We start from the raw sequence: 18,764 nt of genomic DNA, 5'->3' as shown, positions 1-18,764 counted from the left end.
GAGCATGGAGCTCCAATAGCCTGAGCCACTGGGCCAGTCCATTATTACGTATTTGTTGAATAAAGCTAATTTAAGCAACAGTTTACTGAGAGTCTATTTTGTGCAGGGCAATTTCACACATAACATCACAGTTTTTATTCCATTTTACGGTTGAAGAAAATGAAACTCAAGAAGTTAGAGACCACCCTAGGCCACAAAGCTAGTGAGTGACAAAACCAGAAGCTTCTGTGTACACTGACCTCAGGTCAAAAATGCTGATGCCTTTGTTTCTTTGGGTCTACAGTTCCCAAAGAGATAAAAGCCAGGCATTTTGTGCTGGCCCCGAAAATATACCTCTTAGATTGCAGACCGGCCGCTGCTGCTGTGCTATGTCCCGTCACTGCTTGTAGTGAATTCAGTGTTGGCACAAGGACCCCCTTTGGCCTGGCCACTAAGACCACAGCCTAAGACTATTTCACCCCACCCTCTGTCCTCTGTCTCTCCACCACGGGAGTCAAACCTACATTACAGTCTGATAGCCCTCCCAGCTGCTCCCCTGCTCCCTACCCATCTTCCCTCACAGGTATTTCCCTAGAAATCTCTTGCACATCAAATTCTGTCCTCGTGTGTACTTCTTCGAGGACCAACGCTGATATGAGTGGCATGAGGAACCAGTGGTACAGTGGGGATTTTGGGCTCTCAGGAGGACGCCATCCTGGGTGATAGGGCCTCAGTCCCTGGAGTAAGCTCAAATGCTAAATGTCTCACTGAGGAGGCCTGGGAAAACTCTAGAGGAACGGAGTGCTGTGGCAGGTGTGATCACTTAGGCATTTGAAAAATATGCGGAAAAATGCCTTCAAAAAATTGCCTGTGGTTACTGCTAACTCGTGTGGGTGCCCTGCAGAGAGATGGAGAGGGACAACTAACAAGCAGTTAAGGGTAAGTGTGAAGCCTCCATGGTAGCTTTCACAGAGGCCCTTATCTCTTGCAGTGGAGAACAGGTATAGCTGAGAGGCACGCTGAAGACAAATTGTTCCAGTTGCAGAATTCCCGATAAGTCTGAATGCTCAGCCAAGGTCATTATGTGCAGGTCAGGCCCTGGTGGGGAAAATCTGGAAACCTGAAACTTGAGATAAAGACATCTGGATGGATGCCCCAAAGGATCTGGGCACTGCAGCCTCCCTGCCCCTCTCAGCTTGCAGAGGTGGCCCACCCTTCCTCGTAAGGTCTACCACCTCTGCTGTGCTGCAAGATGCCACAGAGCCCTCCTCCCCGCAGGGCTACAGGTGCCCCCTCAGGAGTTGCCCCCACTTCCTCTCCTGGCTGCCAAGGACAATAATCAGGGTTCAATTCCAGAATAATCTGGCTGGAGACATGCTGGGCCTGATAAAGGAGAGAGACTTTACCATGAAAGAATGGTAACTATCGTAGATGCTGGCAGGAGCCAGGGGGTACCTGCGACTGGATTTTGACATTGCTTGGTTAAGGAGCTGGCATGTAAGATTGGATAAGCAAGAATCCATTGACTTGAGGGCACTTTCTTGAGACACAAGATTTAATACCCTAGATAGGACACCAGGGGCTGCAGTGGCTCTTCGGAATCTGGAAAAAGTCGTGGCCAATCTTTAGCAAAGTGTTAATACCAGAGTTCTCCTGGCAGATGGTAGAGAAGAAATAAAAAAAAAAAAATGAAGAAAGTTGGCATGCTGGAATGGATGCATTATATAAGTATGATTGGTAGGTCAAAGGGGCAGGCAAAGGGGTTTGATCCACAGAAAATTGTGAAGATGGTGAATAGAGCATGGTGTCCCTCGGGACAAAACAGATGGGCAGCCAATAAGGCCCTGCTCAATATCTACAACCGAAAGAGCAGCCGGAAATGAAGAAGCAGAAGCCAGGGGCAATAGAAAGTCATGGTCCCTTGCTCACTTCCCTGACCTCAGCCAATTTTCAGATATGGAACCCACTGGGGGGCAGAAGGGACGGGGGCAGGTCTCTAGGAAGAAGGACCCTGAAAAATTGCAGCAAGTAGCATCATGATGATTCCTTCAGTTTGTTTTTTTTTTCCCCTAAGGGCCTATAGCCATTTATTTAGGTGATTGTTCCCTAGAGAAAGGGCAATAGTAGACACAGAGGTTGAATTAACATTAACATCTGAAGACTCAAAGCATCAAGATGGACCCTTTTACAGAGTGGGGCCTATGGAGGCCAGGTGGTAAGTGGAGTCCTGGCTAAAGTCAGGTTAGAAGTGGGCTCCATAGGTCCACGAACCCACTCAGTCGTCCCTTGTACCCTAGTGTTTAATTAGAATTCACATGCAGTAACAGCTGGAGTAACCCCACATTGGGTCCCTGGCCTACTGGGCAGGAGCTACCATGTTTCCCCAAAAATAAGACCTAACAGCACAATTGGCTCTAATGCGTCTTTTGGAGCAAAAATGAACATAAGACCCAATCTTATTTTACTATAAGACTGGGTCTTATAATAATAATATAATAAAATATCATATCATATCATACCGTATTGTATCATATCATATATAATATACTGTATCTTATATAAGAGTGGGTCTTATATTAATTTCTGCTCTAAAAGATGCACTAGAGTTGATTGTCCGGCTAGATCTTATTTTCGGGGAAACAAGGTATCACAGCAGAGAATGCCAAGTGGAAATTCCCGAAACTGCCTTCTCCCTACTCCCATCCCTGCCCAAGATGGTAAATAAATAACATCTCATTCCGGGAGATGTGGCAGAAATTAATGCCATCATTAATACCTTAAAGGATGAAGGGGTGGTGGTCCCCACCATTGCTCCATTGTAATTCACCAGTCTGATCCCTGCAGAAAGCGGACAGAGTCTGAGGGGAGACTGTGACTGGCCCCAGGCTTAACCAAGTAGTAGCCCTGCCTGCAGCTGCTGTGCCAGACTTGGAGTCACCGCGCATGCAGGCTAATAAGGCCTCTGGTATGTGGTTTGCAGTCATTGGGTGAATGTGTTCTTTTCCATTCCAATTAGAAAAGAGAGTCAGAAACAGTTCACATTCACATGGGAGAGACAACAATGCACATTTACAGTTTTGCCTCAGGGCTATGTTAACCGGGCTCCCTGTCATAATATAATCCCAAGAGCTCAGGACCATCTGGATATCCCACAGAGCATCACACCGATCCATTACATCAATGACACTGTGCTCGTCACACGGGATGAGCATGAGGTGCCTCTATGCGGGCGGCTAGAGCTAAGTCACACACACTCCAGAGCGTGGCATGTGAAACTTATGAAGATACAAGGACCTACCACTTCAGCCAAGTTTTCAGGGGTTCAGTGTAGGGGTATGCTGGGATATCCCCTCCTGAGTAAGAGAAATTACTGCATCTTCTATCTCTTACTACAGTGAAGAAAGCACAGTGCCTGCCTGATAACCATCTTTGGGGTAGAGACAACATATTATTCTGGGTGACATGAAAGACTGCCAGCTGTAGGTGGCTCCCCTAACAGGAAGAAGTTCTGCAGAAGGTCCAGGCTGCAGTGTAAGCAGTCCTGCCATTTGGGTCACACAATTTGGCACTTTCAGGTTGGAAGAGTCAGTAGTGGTAATATATGGAAGGGGCATGAGGACTACTTTTACAGAAGAAGGAACTAGAAGGCTGGATTCCAAGCCAGGTCCATGTCACCAGACACAGAACTCAGGCAGATGTTAATCAGTTCCACAGAACTGACTGAGGGAAGTCTAGCGAGCAGAGATTCCATCGTAATGGCCTTCCTGTAATTAAACCTGTTACCAACTAGCCACAGGCTATCCTTTACAAAAGTTAAAGATAAACCTGCCCCTATTCTTCTTGTACCTTGCAAGCTTCCCCATACCAAGAAGTTTTCCATGGAAACAACAAACACATATTAAACCCTACCCGGACAGGTGGAGAGGGTCTCTCTTCCATTAGTGATTTAGAGACCACCACTCCATCTGTCGGGTGGCCTTTTCCTTACTTACTGTCTGTTAAGTAAACTTATTTTACTGTATCAGCTCATGTTTGAATTCTTTCCTACGTGAAGCCAAGAACCTTCTTGGCCCAGGGCTTGCGTCCCCCCTCCAGAAGATTTGCACTGCCCACATCAGTGGGAAAGGGAAAAGATATAGTATGGAGCTTATGGCAAGTCAGTCCCAGTGGGAGAACTGCAAAGCAGGCTCCTGGGATTCTACGGCAAGTCCACGCCATCGGCAACAGAGAATTACACAACTACGGAGAAACAATTCCTGCCACATGATGAAGCTCTGGTAGAAACAGAACATTCGATCATGGCACACCAGGTGGGACACCGCCAACTGCTCTGTGAGCTGGATGCTGTTGGATGCATGAAACCATCGTCCAATGGGCCTGGCTGCTGTCCATAAGATGCAAATGCTACCTCTGGAATTGAGTCTGAGCAGGGCTGTGGGGGTGGGGAGTGGGGCGCAAGTAAACTGCTTGAGGATGTAGCTAGAACCTGTCCCCTGGCCTGTACCTTTGGCCACATGGAGGGTCCTGTACAACCAGCTGAAAGCAGAGGAAAAATCTGGAGCTTGGTTTATGGGTGGTTGACATGGCACATGGGTACAAGCTGAGGATGGACAGTGGCAGCATGACAGAGGTGTAAGGGAGGGGACATACTCCCACAGGGTAGAGCTGTGAGCAGGGTACTTGGTTATGCACTTTGTGCACAAGGAAAGTGGCCCAAGGGGCAGAGAATATATACACACTCTTGGGTAATAGCCAATGGCCTGGCCATTTGCCCAGGGGCCTGGAAGGAGAAGGACTGGAAGACAAAGTGAGGCGGTGTGGGGTCGGCATGCAGATGGATACCTGGGAGAAAGCGTGAAGTGTGAAGATTTAGTACCACATGCCAATGCCCATTAGGAAGCACCCAACACAGAAGAGGCAGTGAACGTGCAAGTAAACAAATGACCTGGACAGTTATATTGGCAGTCCTTGTCTTTGGCTGCACTGGAACCAGCCACTGGGCATATGAGTGGTCAGTGGCAGAGGCAGAAGCCAAACAAGGGCTAACGTGGGCCCAACAGCACAGACTCCCACATACCAAGGTGACTCTAGGTCCTGCTGCCTCTGAATGTCCAACTTGTCAGCGTCAAAGACCAGTGCTGAGCCCCCGATCGGGGACTATTCCTCGAGGCAATGCACTCACCACCTGCAGGCAAGTCACCCACATGAGACCCTCCACCCTGGAAGGGCCAGCAGCGGGTCCTCACAGGAACATACACATTCCGGGGATGGCTCTGCCTTTGTTGAGCACACACCTCAGGCAGCACAGCATTCTGGGACTTCACCTGCTGTGGGGGCAAAGAATTTCACACAGCACAGCACTTGACTAGGGCACAGCCAGGGTCCTGTTGAACATTTATGGTGCCAGCAGGGCACTTGGAAGGCCTGTGTCCGGAGACCAGGAGGATCAGCAGGAGAAGGCAAGGCTGCTTCTACATAATGGGGAACGAATGTGTGTGGAGCCCAGGTGATCCACTGGGCACCTCCAGTAATCATCCCTGTAATCGTCACAGGACATGTACAGCAACTCTGACCTGAGAAGGGTTTGATGTACGTCCCTCTTTACCCCCTGGAATGGAGGTGGGGGCACACCACCGGGTAAAGCCATCAACATCTGCTGAGGCTGTTGAGGGTGAGGGAACTCCGAATGGAAGGTGAAGAGGGAGAGGATGAGATTAACTGCGTTGACAGGGGCTGTAGTTAGGCCCCTGACCTCCCTCTTTCTCTCTCTGAGTTTCCCTTAGGAATAGAGGACCCAGGAAAACAGGGAGGAGCTGCTCTCTGAACCTGGGGAGGAAGCAGATCTGGGTGGCCCACGGGGTGGACAGTGACAGCCATGAAAAGACTTCTCTCAGGTCTCCGACTGTAGGGATCGTAAGTGACTGTCGGGCCCAGCTGCCATGATCTGAAATCTGTCACTCTGCTGCGCCAGGACCACGTTTCCCGTGGGCTGCCTACTGAGGACAGCGTGGTGGGGATCCCAGGCAGGCCCCTTCTTGGGAGACGTGGGATTCCTCTGACGATTTCTGATGGCTTGAGGACTTCTCACCCACCTCGCTGAACTTCCTCAGAACTGCACTGCAGTCTGTCTCCTCTGCCCAACTTCCTTCCTTCCCTCTCTCTTTCACAAGAGTCACACGTGCTTCACGGCCTCCGGCTCTTCCAGCCTCCCCTGCTTTCCTCCCCGTTTGGTGTCTGCATTTCAAGAGGACTAACACCCTCCAGCTGTGGTCCTTGTGCTAGCAGCCTCGGCATGACCTGGAAGCTCGTTAGAAACACGGCATGTCGACCCCACCCCAGACCTACCAAGTCAGAATCTTCATTTTAACAAGATGATTCATATGAGCTTCACAGTTTGAGAAGCACTGATTTCGATGATTTGGGCTTTTCCAGCAAATCCTTTAAATCTCAGTTTGGAACCTGAGTCTTTGCAAAGGTAAACGGTTGAAACCACAAAATCACAGATCACCTGTGTCCTTCATTTTATAGGTCAAAGCTCAGCGAAGTTAAGGAATTTGACTTCAAGGTCATAACAGTGAATTAGAATGAAGCCTGCAGGTCTCTTCCTGCCACTGCAGATTCTACTGTGAGCAGGATACTTGCTCTAAATCTGCATTGTCTAGTTTGGTAGTGTGGGGACAGAGCCCCAGAGAGCAGTTTCCAGGCTCTCGGCCTCATGTGGAAAGGTGCTGGCTCACGTAGTCATCAGCTGTGACTGGTTGGCCATCGGCTGTTACCGGGTAGCCATTAGCCACTGATATACCTGCTGTGGCTAAGCTAGCAAAGTGTGGCGTGGTGGTGTGGCGTCCTGGCGTGGCGTGGCATGGCGGAGTGTGGATTGCAGATTGCAGAGAGGCGGATTGCAGCTAGCAAGTGAGGTTGGTTGGCAGAGACAAGTGGATGGTGGGTTGCAGATCGTGTGGCTCCTGCCTCCTGTGTCTCCAACCCAGCCGCCAGTGAGACTATAGTGGTGTGACTCCCCTACCTATGGCTCCGTGGGTGTTCCTTTTTGGCCTCATCATGTCCTGTGTTCTTATGTGGGGAGAGTGACTAGAGACCCCAGAAGAGACCCCGCCTGTCACCCTGCATCTGGTAGCACTGGAAATGTGGTATAATAATACTATTACTACTAATAAACTGGTCTTTGTCCTGGGTTCCTGGCAAGGAGTTCCTACCGGTAAAACTCTTAGAATGTCTTGAGTGCCAGGAGTGTCTGTTATTCACCTGTGTTTATGCAAATAGAGTGATGAGGCTTCAGGATGGGGGCTGGTCAACAGAAAGACCAACCTTTAATAGAGGGTGGCAACTTTCAGCTTCTGGGCAGGGGAGGGAAGCTGGAAAATGAGTCATAAGAAGTCTTGAATAAAATTCACAGAGCTTCCCTGTAGGTGACCATATAGAGGTGCTGGGGGGTCGGGTGGGGGTGTGGCATGTCGGAGGGCCTGGAAGCCCAGTGCCTCCCCACCCCCACCCACACTGTGAGTCCGCAGCTCACAGTGGCCCATGTGGGGATCGAACGGGCAACCTTTTTGTTAAGAGCACCACACTCTAACCAACTGAGCTAACCAGCCGCCCAACGTTGTTTTTTCTTTTTAAAAAAGGCACATGAGTGTTTAGGACTATACGAGTGCTACTCTATATCATCTTTTCATCAATACTGCTCTATTCTTTGTTTTATTCCTAGTTCCAGTCGCCAATGCCGAGGGCGTTTCCTGGTTATCAGCTTGTTTCAGAAATTCTTTATGGGATAATGGGGTTACTTAACAATTGGTAAAAGAACTGATGAAATATCTAGAAATGACAATTTCCATTGAGAAGCAAACCCACCATGTCATTAACAGTTAGAAACTCTAGTTCTGGAGTGGAGACTGAGAGGTGGGGAGGTTTGGGAAGGGAGGAAAAGGGGCTGGGGGATGGAACTGGCAGTAATGTGCTACCCTGGGTCTGCACCTTTCCAGAGCCCAGACACAGAAAGGCTTTGTCACAGGAGCCACAGGTGAGGAGGGCCCCCTGGAAGGCCCTTGCGGCGTGCCAGGCCCTCGTCCTTCTCCCTGGGAACTCGGTGGCCCTCTCGCTGTCACAGCCCAGACCTGGGGAAGGAAGGGCATGTAGACAATGACACCGAACACAGCTTGTGCTCAGCTCTGTGTCCCAGTTGTTTCTCTCCTGACTGAAGGTCAGGGGTACAGCATGGGGAGAAGTTCAGGTCGCAGGGCCCGCCACGAAGAAGAGGGGCCCAAGGGCCTTTACCTGGATCACAGGAAGCCTCAGACTGAGGAAATCGGAAGGCTCAAGGAGGGGGATGTCACGACCTCACCTTGAGTCTCTGTGGCTCTTGTGAACCCCTGTACCTGGCTCAGAGAGGGCTCCAGGATAGCAAAAGACTTAGATGGTCAGCCCTGAGAAGGGAACATGCATTCCGTTGTCTACACGTTAAGGTTTGGCCAAGGTCTCCAAGGTAAACTGTAAGGGCTTAACTAGAAGAAGTGTTGTTCAGAGACGAAATCACTATTCCTTCATTTGTGCTGTTTAGTAAGTTCTAGAAGCAGAAAAATCTGCTACGAGACTAGAGTTCAGTTTCTCCTGCCTAAAGTTTTCACAAATTGCCACATGCCATGGGAGTTGACACTGTGACCCAGAAACGGCAACGGACTTAATTTTCCACAGCTCGTGAGGGGCACAGGGTGGAGCGGTGGCCTCAGGTCTGTCACCTAAACTGCAGCAGTGTGTCCAGACCCTGCATGCTCACGCCAGCATGTCCAATGTCTGGTTATGTCCTGAGCAAAGGGCAGTGTGACACTCATAGATCCAGGGCATGGAATGGGTTGTGCTGTGTTTTACCCCGGAACCTTCAGTCCCATGTATGAATCTCAGTGTTGCCACCTGAGGGCTGTGCACTGCAGAATGAACTGTAATTCACAGCAAATGAAGGAAGCTTTTTCTTAAGAAATAAATTTAATTTGAGGTGGTTAGTGAATGCAAGGCATGTAATGCCTTCATGAAAGTTAAAAGAATCCAGTTACAAAAGAAGCACTGTGTAGTTTCAAATAGCTGAAGGTACAATGGGCTCCATATTTTACATAGTACAAAAAATTTCATATACAAAGAAAAAATACAAATAATGTGCAAAAACCATTTTCACAGGTGGCAATTTATAAAATGAAAATGATAAAAAATCCTTCATTCTTATTATTCTCCCAATTTCTTATATATTAACAGTTCTATTTCCTAGTGTGTAGACAATTTTAAACTTGAATATCTGATTTATTTTTAACCTACAAAGTCAAAGTGGTTATGTTTTTAGAAAGGGACCCATTTCGCTACTGAAATCTTATGACTGAATCAGTTTAGTTAATTTTATATTAAATTATAAGCAGACTATCTGAAAAACAAGGATACAGAAATCATATATACACATTTTTGAAATATTAGTTTGGTATTTAACATATTAACATTCCAAAACAAATGCAATGACCTAGCTACCTCTGACTCCAGTTGGCCGCAGTGCCTGGATCAGAGATGCTGCTTCTGTTCCTCATGAACAAACAGCATTCCGCAGATCTGAAGCTGATCAAACACATGGTTACCAAAAGTAAATAAAATCTAAAACCAGTTCTTACTGTTCACGTGCAGAAGTGTTGTTTGGGTTTCTGATCAAGCCGCAGTGTGCTGCGGTCCACACCAGCCCTCGTCACAGGCGTGTGGTCATGAACAGCTGGCTCTGTCTTTCCAATGTCCTTGTCAGGAGGTCAGTGCATGGGTTTGTTCTGTGGGTTAGTGCATTCAGCGTTCTGCATGTTATTCCGCGTGAGAAGCTGGCAGGGAGCAGAAGAATACACAGGAACACAGGGCCCTGGACCCTCAGAGAAGCCAGGGTTTTGGAAGCACTACTTCCCTGCGTTGGCCTGGTCAGTTTTGCATCATTCCCTGGATAATCTTCCCGTCAGGATAATCCTGTGTGCCCCTCTTTCCTGCCACTGACCACCAATGTGAACCCCAATGGCCCGGCAAGAAGAACCTTCTGGCAGCACCAGAGAACTGAGCATCTCGAAGGTCGGGCCCTAGAGCAGGAGCGTCTGATGGGAAACCTCCTCTATGCAGAATGTAACAATCTTGGAGGGTTTGAGTTTTGCTTGTTAGAAAGCACTCCAAGGAAACTATGACCTTGGAGAGCAGAAAGCATCCAACTTTCGTGAAGAAGGACCCAAGTGGGCGGTAGCCATTTTGCCTACGGGATGGATGACAGTTGGCTCAGGAAGCATTCCTCTGATCCCTAACCACTAAGACCCTGTTAGAACAACTAGTGCAAGACTCAGGAGTGCCTGGGGCTCTTGATCAGACCTGTATGGCACATCCACTCAGGCTAAGTAAACACAGCAACTGCTGAGAGGGAACTGGGTAAGACTGGGCAGGAGAAGCTCAGACCTTGGGTTGCTTCAGCAGAACCCAACAGGAAGCTGTCAGCTCCTCAATGGCTCATGCGCTTTTTTCCTATTTGGCGGCATGAGTCTTTCCTCCCTCTTCTGTTTGGGTGGATCATGGGCATCAGGCATCAGAGATACAGCTCTGGATTCTATCCATCCACTGCTGAGCACTCTGTCCGTCCTGGGCACAGAAGTTATACACACGTTTGCTGGTCTTGAGCTGCAAATCCAAATGAAGAGAAGCAGAGATGAAAGGCAGGGCTGATCTATGGCTTTGGGCAAGTGTGTGAGTCAATCCCTGCCATCTTCTCTTTCTGTACTACCCCAGGACATCTGAATTCCCTCTCTCCTCCACTACCATACTGTCATTGCCGTCCTAGTCGCGTTGTGTTTCCAGTCCCCAAAGTGATAGGGGACGATTACCATCCCCATGGCAGATTAAAACTGCCAAAGGGTTCTGGCAGAACAAGGAGACACACCAGGGGAATCTTACTCTACATCTCCCTGGGGCCTTCCTACTAAGGAGGAGGCTCAGGAATGGCGGGACCTCTGGCCTTTGCCACGCACTGGACCAACGCAGCAAAGGCACCAAACAAATTCCCTGTGCTCCTTGGGGAAGCCTTAGATGCATCCACACCACGGTGAAGTTGGCTTTTGTGTCCCCTTCGCATCCCCTTCTCCAGTTTTCACTTGGGGCCACGCTGGACAGCCAGAGTCAGGGAAGCAGCCTCCTGGCCTGAGCAGGGCCCTGGAGTATGACCTCGCCCCCTTATGAAGCCCGGCTTGGCTCTGGGGATTGGATAAGTCCCTTATCACATCACCCAGGACAGGTTCCAAGGCCCACCTAAGGGCTGCTGCAGATGTTAGAGTCATCCTGTGTGATTAAGGACAGCTTTTTTGTGGGTGGTCAAGCACACAGACCACTGAAACGAAGGAAGTAGCATCTGTTTTTGACAGTTGGTGGTGAGAGGAATAACTAATAATATTAAACAAGGAGTTCATTTGTTTTTATATGTGTTTGGATACTTTTTGCAGGACTCCTTTGTGTAAAGCAACATGCAGCCTTCTGAGACATATGGATAGCTGGGACAGGTCAGGTTGGAAATCAGAGTGCCGAGTTCAAGTTCTGTAGCAATTCCCAAAGCCAAGGGTCTGTGACCCATCTACAATCACCACCGATTGCTCCATAATTCTCAGAGGTAGATGGATGACAGGCCCATGTGTAGAGGGAGCCAGGAAAAGATGACTTACATCAAAGAAGGCCTTGTCACTTGTGTGCTTTGGGGCCCCCATGCTGGGGCCAGCAGGGACAACCATCTCTACTTCTGCCAGGTCAATGTGGCCTTTACAGCTTGTGTCCTCGCCCGAGTCATAGTATCGCAGCTGGAACCAAAAGGATACAGATTGGATGTAAGAGACACACAAAGGGAAACCCACACAGCTTTGCAAACTGTGTCTGAACACTTTCCTCTGTATCTTGCTATAAACTATGCCTGGAAGAATAGACAAGAAATTAAAAACACTGGTTGTCTCTGGGAAAAAAAATACTAGGTGAAAAAAGGAAAAAAGACATTTTGTGAAATTTGAACAAATATTAAATAATAAAATTAAATGTCAACTAACAACTATAAAATATATGTAACATAAAAAAGGGGTTAATGTTTAGACTATATATAGATTTTTTTAGAAATTGATAAGAAAAAGATAAACTAGTTAAAAAAAATGGTCAAAGGATCTCAATAGGTAAGTCACAGAAGAAACACAAATGACCTGTAAGCATCTAAAAAGATGGGCAAACTCGCTGTTCAAAGAACAGTAAATGAAATCAATGACATTTCAATTTTTATTTAGATTAAGAAATATTAAAAATGGCTGATAATACCCAGGTTGAATGCAAAGCCCTAGGTGCTCTCAAACACTAATGTGAGTAGGAATATAATTTGTTAGAAATTTTTGGAGAACAATTTGGCAATATCAACTAAAATTTAAAATATTTATGTCTATTGATACATCCTTCCCATTTTAGAAATGTCTCCTATGGAAACACTTGCACATGCATGCCAAAAAAAAATGTATATGTATAAAGAGATTTCCTCAGCACTGCTTTTTTTTAGTTAAAAATTGAAAAGATGTATCTGCCTTTCAATGGGGTGTTGGTTAATTACATGGTAGTGCATCAATAATATGGAACACTATACAGCTTTTCAAAAATGATAAAGACCTATATAAACTTGTAGGAAAATATATTCAAGATACATAAAAAAGTAAGTTGCCAAATAACATGTAGATAAAATGATTTTTGAAAAAACAGAATAAATAGCGTAATATTTGATTGAGTGGTTACTACATACCAGGACTGTTCTGATTATTTTGTATATAACTCATTTTAACCTTCCCAGCAACTCAAACTATACATACATGTTTATATATATATGTATAAAAATTGTTTAGAGAAATATATACCAAATTGTTAACAGTAGTTATCTCTGGGAGTTGGGGGCACAGGGGACTTTTCCATCTTTATGAGATGTTTGAATTTGATATAACAAACATGTATTACTTTTGGAATAAGAAAAAAATGAGAAAAATATTTTTAAAAATGAAAGAGATTGCTGGTTTCCAGTCTGGTTTCCAAACCTTATTGGTTTCCAGTCTGATTTCACTCTCTAACTTACATAGTAGAAATGTGTCTGGTGCCTTCCTCACTGTGGTTCTGGCCTCAGACTTTTATTTTTTGCTCCCTTCAGGGATGGTATAAGTAGGGCTAAATGGAAAAACTGTATATCTTTCGTGCTAAAGAAATCCAAAAGGTTGGTAAGAATGCAAATATCATTTGATGTAATTGTAAATTACAGAAAAATTACGACATTGTCCTATGTTATATTTAGTGGTTTAATGGAACTTTTTACAGTGTAGACTGATTTCAAAGACATTGTTATTTTAAGGTACAGTCCCCTACACAGTGCTTCCACTGCATATTTGAAAATAAATTCCCTACATTTTTCCAAAAAGACTCTGCGTAACTGTTATGAAACCCTTTGATAAGAGGAGTGGTGATCCCCATATAAAGTCTTCACCTGGAATGAGTATTCTAGATGCATGTCCAACCAGAGCATTATAGAGGGCTAACAGTTCATATCTTTCTCAACAGACTCCATTTGGGAGATGAATACATTGAGAACCAAAATGTGTACCCCTCTGCCTTAAGGATGACTTGGCAGTTCCAAGGTAGAGTGAGGCCGGCAGTCAGAACACGGGAGGCTATGCGACTCTCACTAGTGAAGGGTACAGAGGGGCTGGAAGTTTTGGTAGGGGCCCCTCTTCCCTGAGATCACTGGAGCAAAGATTATGACACTGAGGATGGGAGGGCCACTGCAGCAATGGCTAAGAACCCAACAATAGGCAAAAGACTTCCCGACACTGGGAATTCCAGGTTTGGGTGGGTACATCCCCTTCTGCCTGCTTTGGGAGCCTCTGTGGCTGCCATCTTTGAGGGATAATGATGCCTTCTTCAGTACACGGTACAGTGATGGGCACAGGGATGGTGTTCAATCACGTCAAATAAATTAGTGCCCTCGGTTCTGAATGGATGCGCTACGTTGCAAGGCCAAAGGTAATTTGTACTGTGGGCCGTGTTCACAGGTGCAGGCTCTATGTGCATGTAGTATACCATGCGCTGCAAACCTCAGGTCCTCTCCTGGGTTGGAACTTCCCTCAGAAGGCTACTGCTCTTGCTCAGGGACATGCTGGGTCCTGGGAGGAGCCTCCACGCAGCATATGAGAGGCCTCTGGAAAGCAGTATGTATGGGATCTATCTGCTGAGTCACACAGCAGCTGGGCCCTGAGCCTCGCCGAGACAGAAGTGATTTCTGTAGGCTTTCACAGAACTACCTGATGTTTGGTTATATCCAAAACGAACCAACGGGGCTTCCAACCTTTCAGCAGAGCTCCTCTTTTGTAAAGTGTTCCTTCAAAGGACCTAGAAGAAATGACAACAGGGCAGTTAATTCTGATTTTTCACTTAAAAATTTTTGTAAAGCGATGTCTGTTGTTTTTGTTTGTCAAATCTCTATTTCCCTCAAATGTTCCAAAACAAGGCCAATCAGAGTTCTCTCTAGAATATTTCTACTAGACCTTTGGAGAAAGACTGCTTCGTTCTGCTGGAATGACCAAATTGCTAGGCCTGGTGCTCTGAGTAGCCATCTTTTGTGCCATGCTGGGCCTTGGCAATCCAGCGGGAAAGCAGAGCTGGCAAACGGACAGAAGGCTGAAGCCTGTGTGAGCAACTGGCACAGACCTGGCCTCCCAGTTTATGTGAATAAATTGCTTTTTGCCTGAGCTAGCATGAGCTAGATTTCTGATGCCTGCAACTGAGAAAGTGCTGGCTGACACACATTCCCTCAAAAGATCTGGCAGATGTGAGATAAAAGCAATCAGGACTCAACCATAAATAGCTACAACCTCTTGGCATTATTCTAGTTGTAATTTTGATTTTTCCTCTTCAAAGAACCCTCTGACACATTTAAAATAGAAACAAAGAAAGAAATAAAGCAAATCCATTTTAAGTCTATAGAAGACTGCACTGCACAGGCTGGGCTCATTACAGGGCCTGTGGTGCAGCCTAGGGGGGTGGGTGGGTAGAGTCTTTGCAGCCCACCCAGCAGGGCTCAGCACATCAACCTGTTTTCATCATTCTTGGATGTGTACTGGCTGTACAGTGTGGCTGCTCTCCGGTCCACTCCATTGGATGGGGCGGGGCTGGCACCCTGCTCCTGCCCCGTGCTGCTGTCTGGGAGGTGCAGCAGAGACCTCTTCTGATAGGAAGGTAGGTTGGTGGACACAATTCCTGGGGAGCCTGAAGGGTGTCTCTGGGGCTGGAAAAGACAGAAGAGGAGCTAGGAAAGAGTTTTCAAAGACTAAGCAACTCATCTGGTAATTTTCTTCCTAAAAACTTACCTCAAGCAAAACCTGGACCAATAAGCAAACTATATGTATAAAGCTGTTTATCCTGGAGTTGTGTGTAATAGCAAAACATTGGAAAGTGCCTAAATGTCTATCATTAGGGGATTGGTTAAAAAACAAAAACTCCCCCCAGCATTTTTATACAATGGAATTCTAGACAGCCATTAAAAATGATGCTGATTTACATACAGTGACAAATGGAAGGACATGTACGCCACATATTAAGTAAAAAAGAAAGCAGGTTTTAAAATAGTACGTAAATTCCTTTTATACGTGTGTTTCGAATGATAAAGCAAGTTTGAAAGCATAGTGGTTTATTTCCAGGTTATAAATTGTGGGTGATTTTTATCTTCTATTTCATAACCTTCTGTGTTACTTAAAATAATACATATGTCTCACTTTCATAATCAGAAACAAACCCAAGAAACGATTTTATTTTTCTGAGGAAAAAGCAGTAAGACATCACCCACCTGTGGCCTGTCTGATGACAGCTCCTGAAGTGCCATTTGAAGGCAGGAGACATAGCCCAGGGGACCCCTCCTGGCCACTCTGAGGCTCTCTTCTGCAGTCCATTCTCTCGTGACATCTGATCCTACTGACCTCTCCTTTCTCCCCGAAGTGCTCTTTAGAACGCTGCCCTAACTTCCCTCCTGTTGCACTTGGAGCCAGTCTGACATGGGTTTGACTTGTGGCTGTACCAAGTACCAGCTGTGTGATCTCTGTGCCTGTCCCCTCTGGTACGAGATGGGACACGACTCCCTCACCGGGGGTTACACAGGAGGCTAACGTGTATATGGTGCTCATGTGACATGGCTGAGAAAAGCTTCTCAAGTCAAACATTGAAAACAGGGTGTGAGAAGCAAAAAACAGTATTTAGTTTTAAAATAGTTTTATATGTTTCTTAATTCAGAAAGAGAAAAGGGGGTATGAACACTAGACAATAGCATATTTTGTCATTTTAAAAGACTATTTTCTCTTATTATTTCTCTGGAGCAAACATGGTCTTGGCGTTCCCCTCCTCCCTCATGCGGTAGAAGATCAGCTGAAACCACGAGGCCCCGAGATAGAAAAGAACCCAGTAATTTCCCCTGGACACAGGACCCTGAAACCTAAGTATTATGTCACTGTGGGAAAGTGAGCCACTCAGGAAGCATTCAGTCATTTGGAACTTTCTGCCCTGGGAGCCTGGGGCACGACCCTCCTCTTTACTCTTCCCTTTGGCTATAAACCCACCTGGCTGACCTGTGGCAGTGGACCCCACCTGATCTAGCGCCCTCAAAAAGCTCAGAAGTAGTTCCTCAAAGGGCTTTGCCAACTCACACGGTCTGCTCTGGGCTCTTCTTTAAGGTCCACGGTTACCCTTTCCCACAGCTGTTGCCACTTCTCAGGGGTTTGGTTCAGTTTATGCTCCAATCTTTCAATTTCCTGCAAAGTAATTAATAGGGGTTTTCTGACAGTTAAGTAATTCATAGAAACCAGGATGTGTCCCAAAACCACATCTCCTCTGTACTGGGCCCAGACGAACAGTATGGCCAGAGGGCAGCTAGACATTGGTAAACACAGGGCCAGCCGCAGAGGTTTCCTAAGCCAGGAAGAGTGGTGGGAGCTCCGGCTGGTGTGATGCACTGTGGCAAAGACGATTTATTAGGATCTGTAACCAGGACTTTTTGTACAGAATGGCTTAAATAGAGAGAAGAAATATGTAACCCCAACACCTTCACCCCTGGCCAGCCCATAGGAAATCTGATGGCCACAGCAAAACGTCAAGCATTCGGCCAGTGTCCAAACCCTAACAGCTGAGGTAGAAGAGAAATCTGTCCTTCACAGAGGAACCCTTCAACTGTGATGATTCAAACCAGATGTGGAAAGAATGAATCCAGAAATGCCCAAGGAACGGAGTTTCCTTCAGGCAGGGAAGCTGGTGAGTGTTTTTACTGTGGCGCACTCCTCCTGGTCAGGAAACCAGACGGAGACTCTTCAGGAACTGTGACCCCTGTCAGGCTCCAACTCTTTCCTCAGGGCTGCTGCTCTCATCAGGGTGGCTACTCCCAGGATGGTTTCACTCCAGAATATTCCTTGTAGAAGATGGCTGGCAGCACTCCTATCAGGCCATCAGCAACTCACACTTCTGACCAGAGGAAGTAAAGCACCCACAAAAGCCATAACCCAGACCTGACACAGGCTGCTTGGGTAGCTCACACAGCTGAGAGGCTACAAATTGCTCCATTATTTGACTGCTTCCTCACAATGCTGGAAAACTCATTTTTTATTGAAACCCTTTTCCAGTAGCTGAGCCTGGTTCTCCGTTGAAGTTGGGGACCCAATCTGGTTTCCTCCTACTCCTGAGATGCCACCTATAAAACTAGACCCGAATGAGGAGAGTCACGTCTCGAAGCCTGAGAACCCATCTTAAATGAGCCTGGTTCCTGAGCCCTCACGCACCTCCAGGGCCCACGCTGCCCTGGGCGCGTGTCTGCACACTGTTCACTTACACTGAAGAGGCTGGTGAGCGCGTCGGGCTGACAACAGCTGACATCGTCATAGCACGGCCACACTGTTCTCCTCTGGCTCTGGGGCCCAGTATCTCCGGCCAGTTCAGAGTCCTCAGAGGGGAGCTGCTTGGGGGTCAGCATCATCCAGTCATACGAAGGCCCTGTGGAAAGGGTCTCCTCTACATAGTAATCCCACTTCTTGAGGCTGGAGACATTTACATTGGGCTTCAGGGCCTGTTTAAAGAAAATTCTGAAATATAGTTTCATCCTGACCCCAAATTGACTTGCAGGTTGGTCCCTAACATTTGCAGGGCCTGGGGCAAGAGTATGAATGGAGGTTCAAGTATTACATGTCTAAATATTTAAATGTATAAAAATAAATGATTAAATAAAATATGTTCTATCCTTCTACCTCAACAAATATAACTTCTTAATGACCTGGAAGGCCAAGCTCAAATTGAGATTTCTTGGATTCCTTGGAATTCTTACCACGAAGTGTGTGGAACTAAGGAAGCTGGCCCCAGCTCCCAGTCGTTGGTCTAAGCCCCTGCTCCTCCCACCTCAGCTCTGTCCTATATTCTGAGGGTCTTTCAGGAATGTGTGTGTATACCCCAGCCCACGCAGCTCAACTCTGCCAATAGCTACTTCTTAGCGGCCCTTTGAGCACTGGCTTGGGAGATAGACTTGGAGAAGTGGGCTGGTGAGTAACTGAATTTGGGTAAGGAGTCTTGAGGTACCACAGCATGGTTTAGATGAAGGAGGGGCACCTAAGCACGTACCCTTGGTTTCTCGCACCCCTCAGCTCATGAGGAAGGAGCAGCCGGAAAAAGGCCAGAGTGGGGTGCTAACGCGTGGGGCCTGAATGCTT

The 18,764-nt window shown here is 46.9% G+C and overlaps 1 protein-coding gene across 5 annotated transcripts in view; it reads right to left on the bottom strand.

Moving 5' to 3' along the window:
- Window positions 1–8,945: 8,945 nt before the first annotated feature.
- Window positions 8,946–18,764, bottom strand: part of SBF2 (SET binding factor 2) — a 396,450-nt gene continuing 386,631 nt past the window's right edge. For all 5 annotated transcript variants that reach the window (XM_081063396.1, XM_081063389.1, XM_081063390.1 and 2 more), the window contains 6 exons: window positions 17,897–18,130; window positions 16,725–16,829; window positions 15,123–15,316; window positions 14,334–14,421; window positions 11,694–11,825; window positions 8,946–10,662 (listed from right to left, as the gene is read on the bottom strand). In XM_081063396.1, coding sequence (XP_080919522.1) covers window positions 10,564–10,662; window positions 11,694–11,825; window positions 14,334–14,421; window positions 15,123–15,316; window positions 16,725–16,829; window positions 17,897–18,130 — 852 coding nt within the window. In that variant the 3' untranslated portion in view covers window positions 8,946–10,563. The remainder of the gene's footprint in view (window positions 10,663–11,693; window positions 11,826–14,333; window positions 14,422–15,122; window positions 15,317–16,724; window positions 16,830–17,896; window positions 18,131–18,764) is intronic.

Source organism: Rhinolophus hipposideros (genome assembly GCF_964194185.1).
Source record: "Rhinolophus hipposideros genome assembly, chromosome: 10".
Classification (NCBI taxonomy): domain Eukaryota; kingdom Metazoa; phylum Chordata; class Mammalia; order Chiroptera; family Rhinolophidae; genus Rhinolophus; species Rhinolophus hipposideros.
This window is presented reverse-complemented; position numbering and strand designations above follow the sequence as displayed.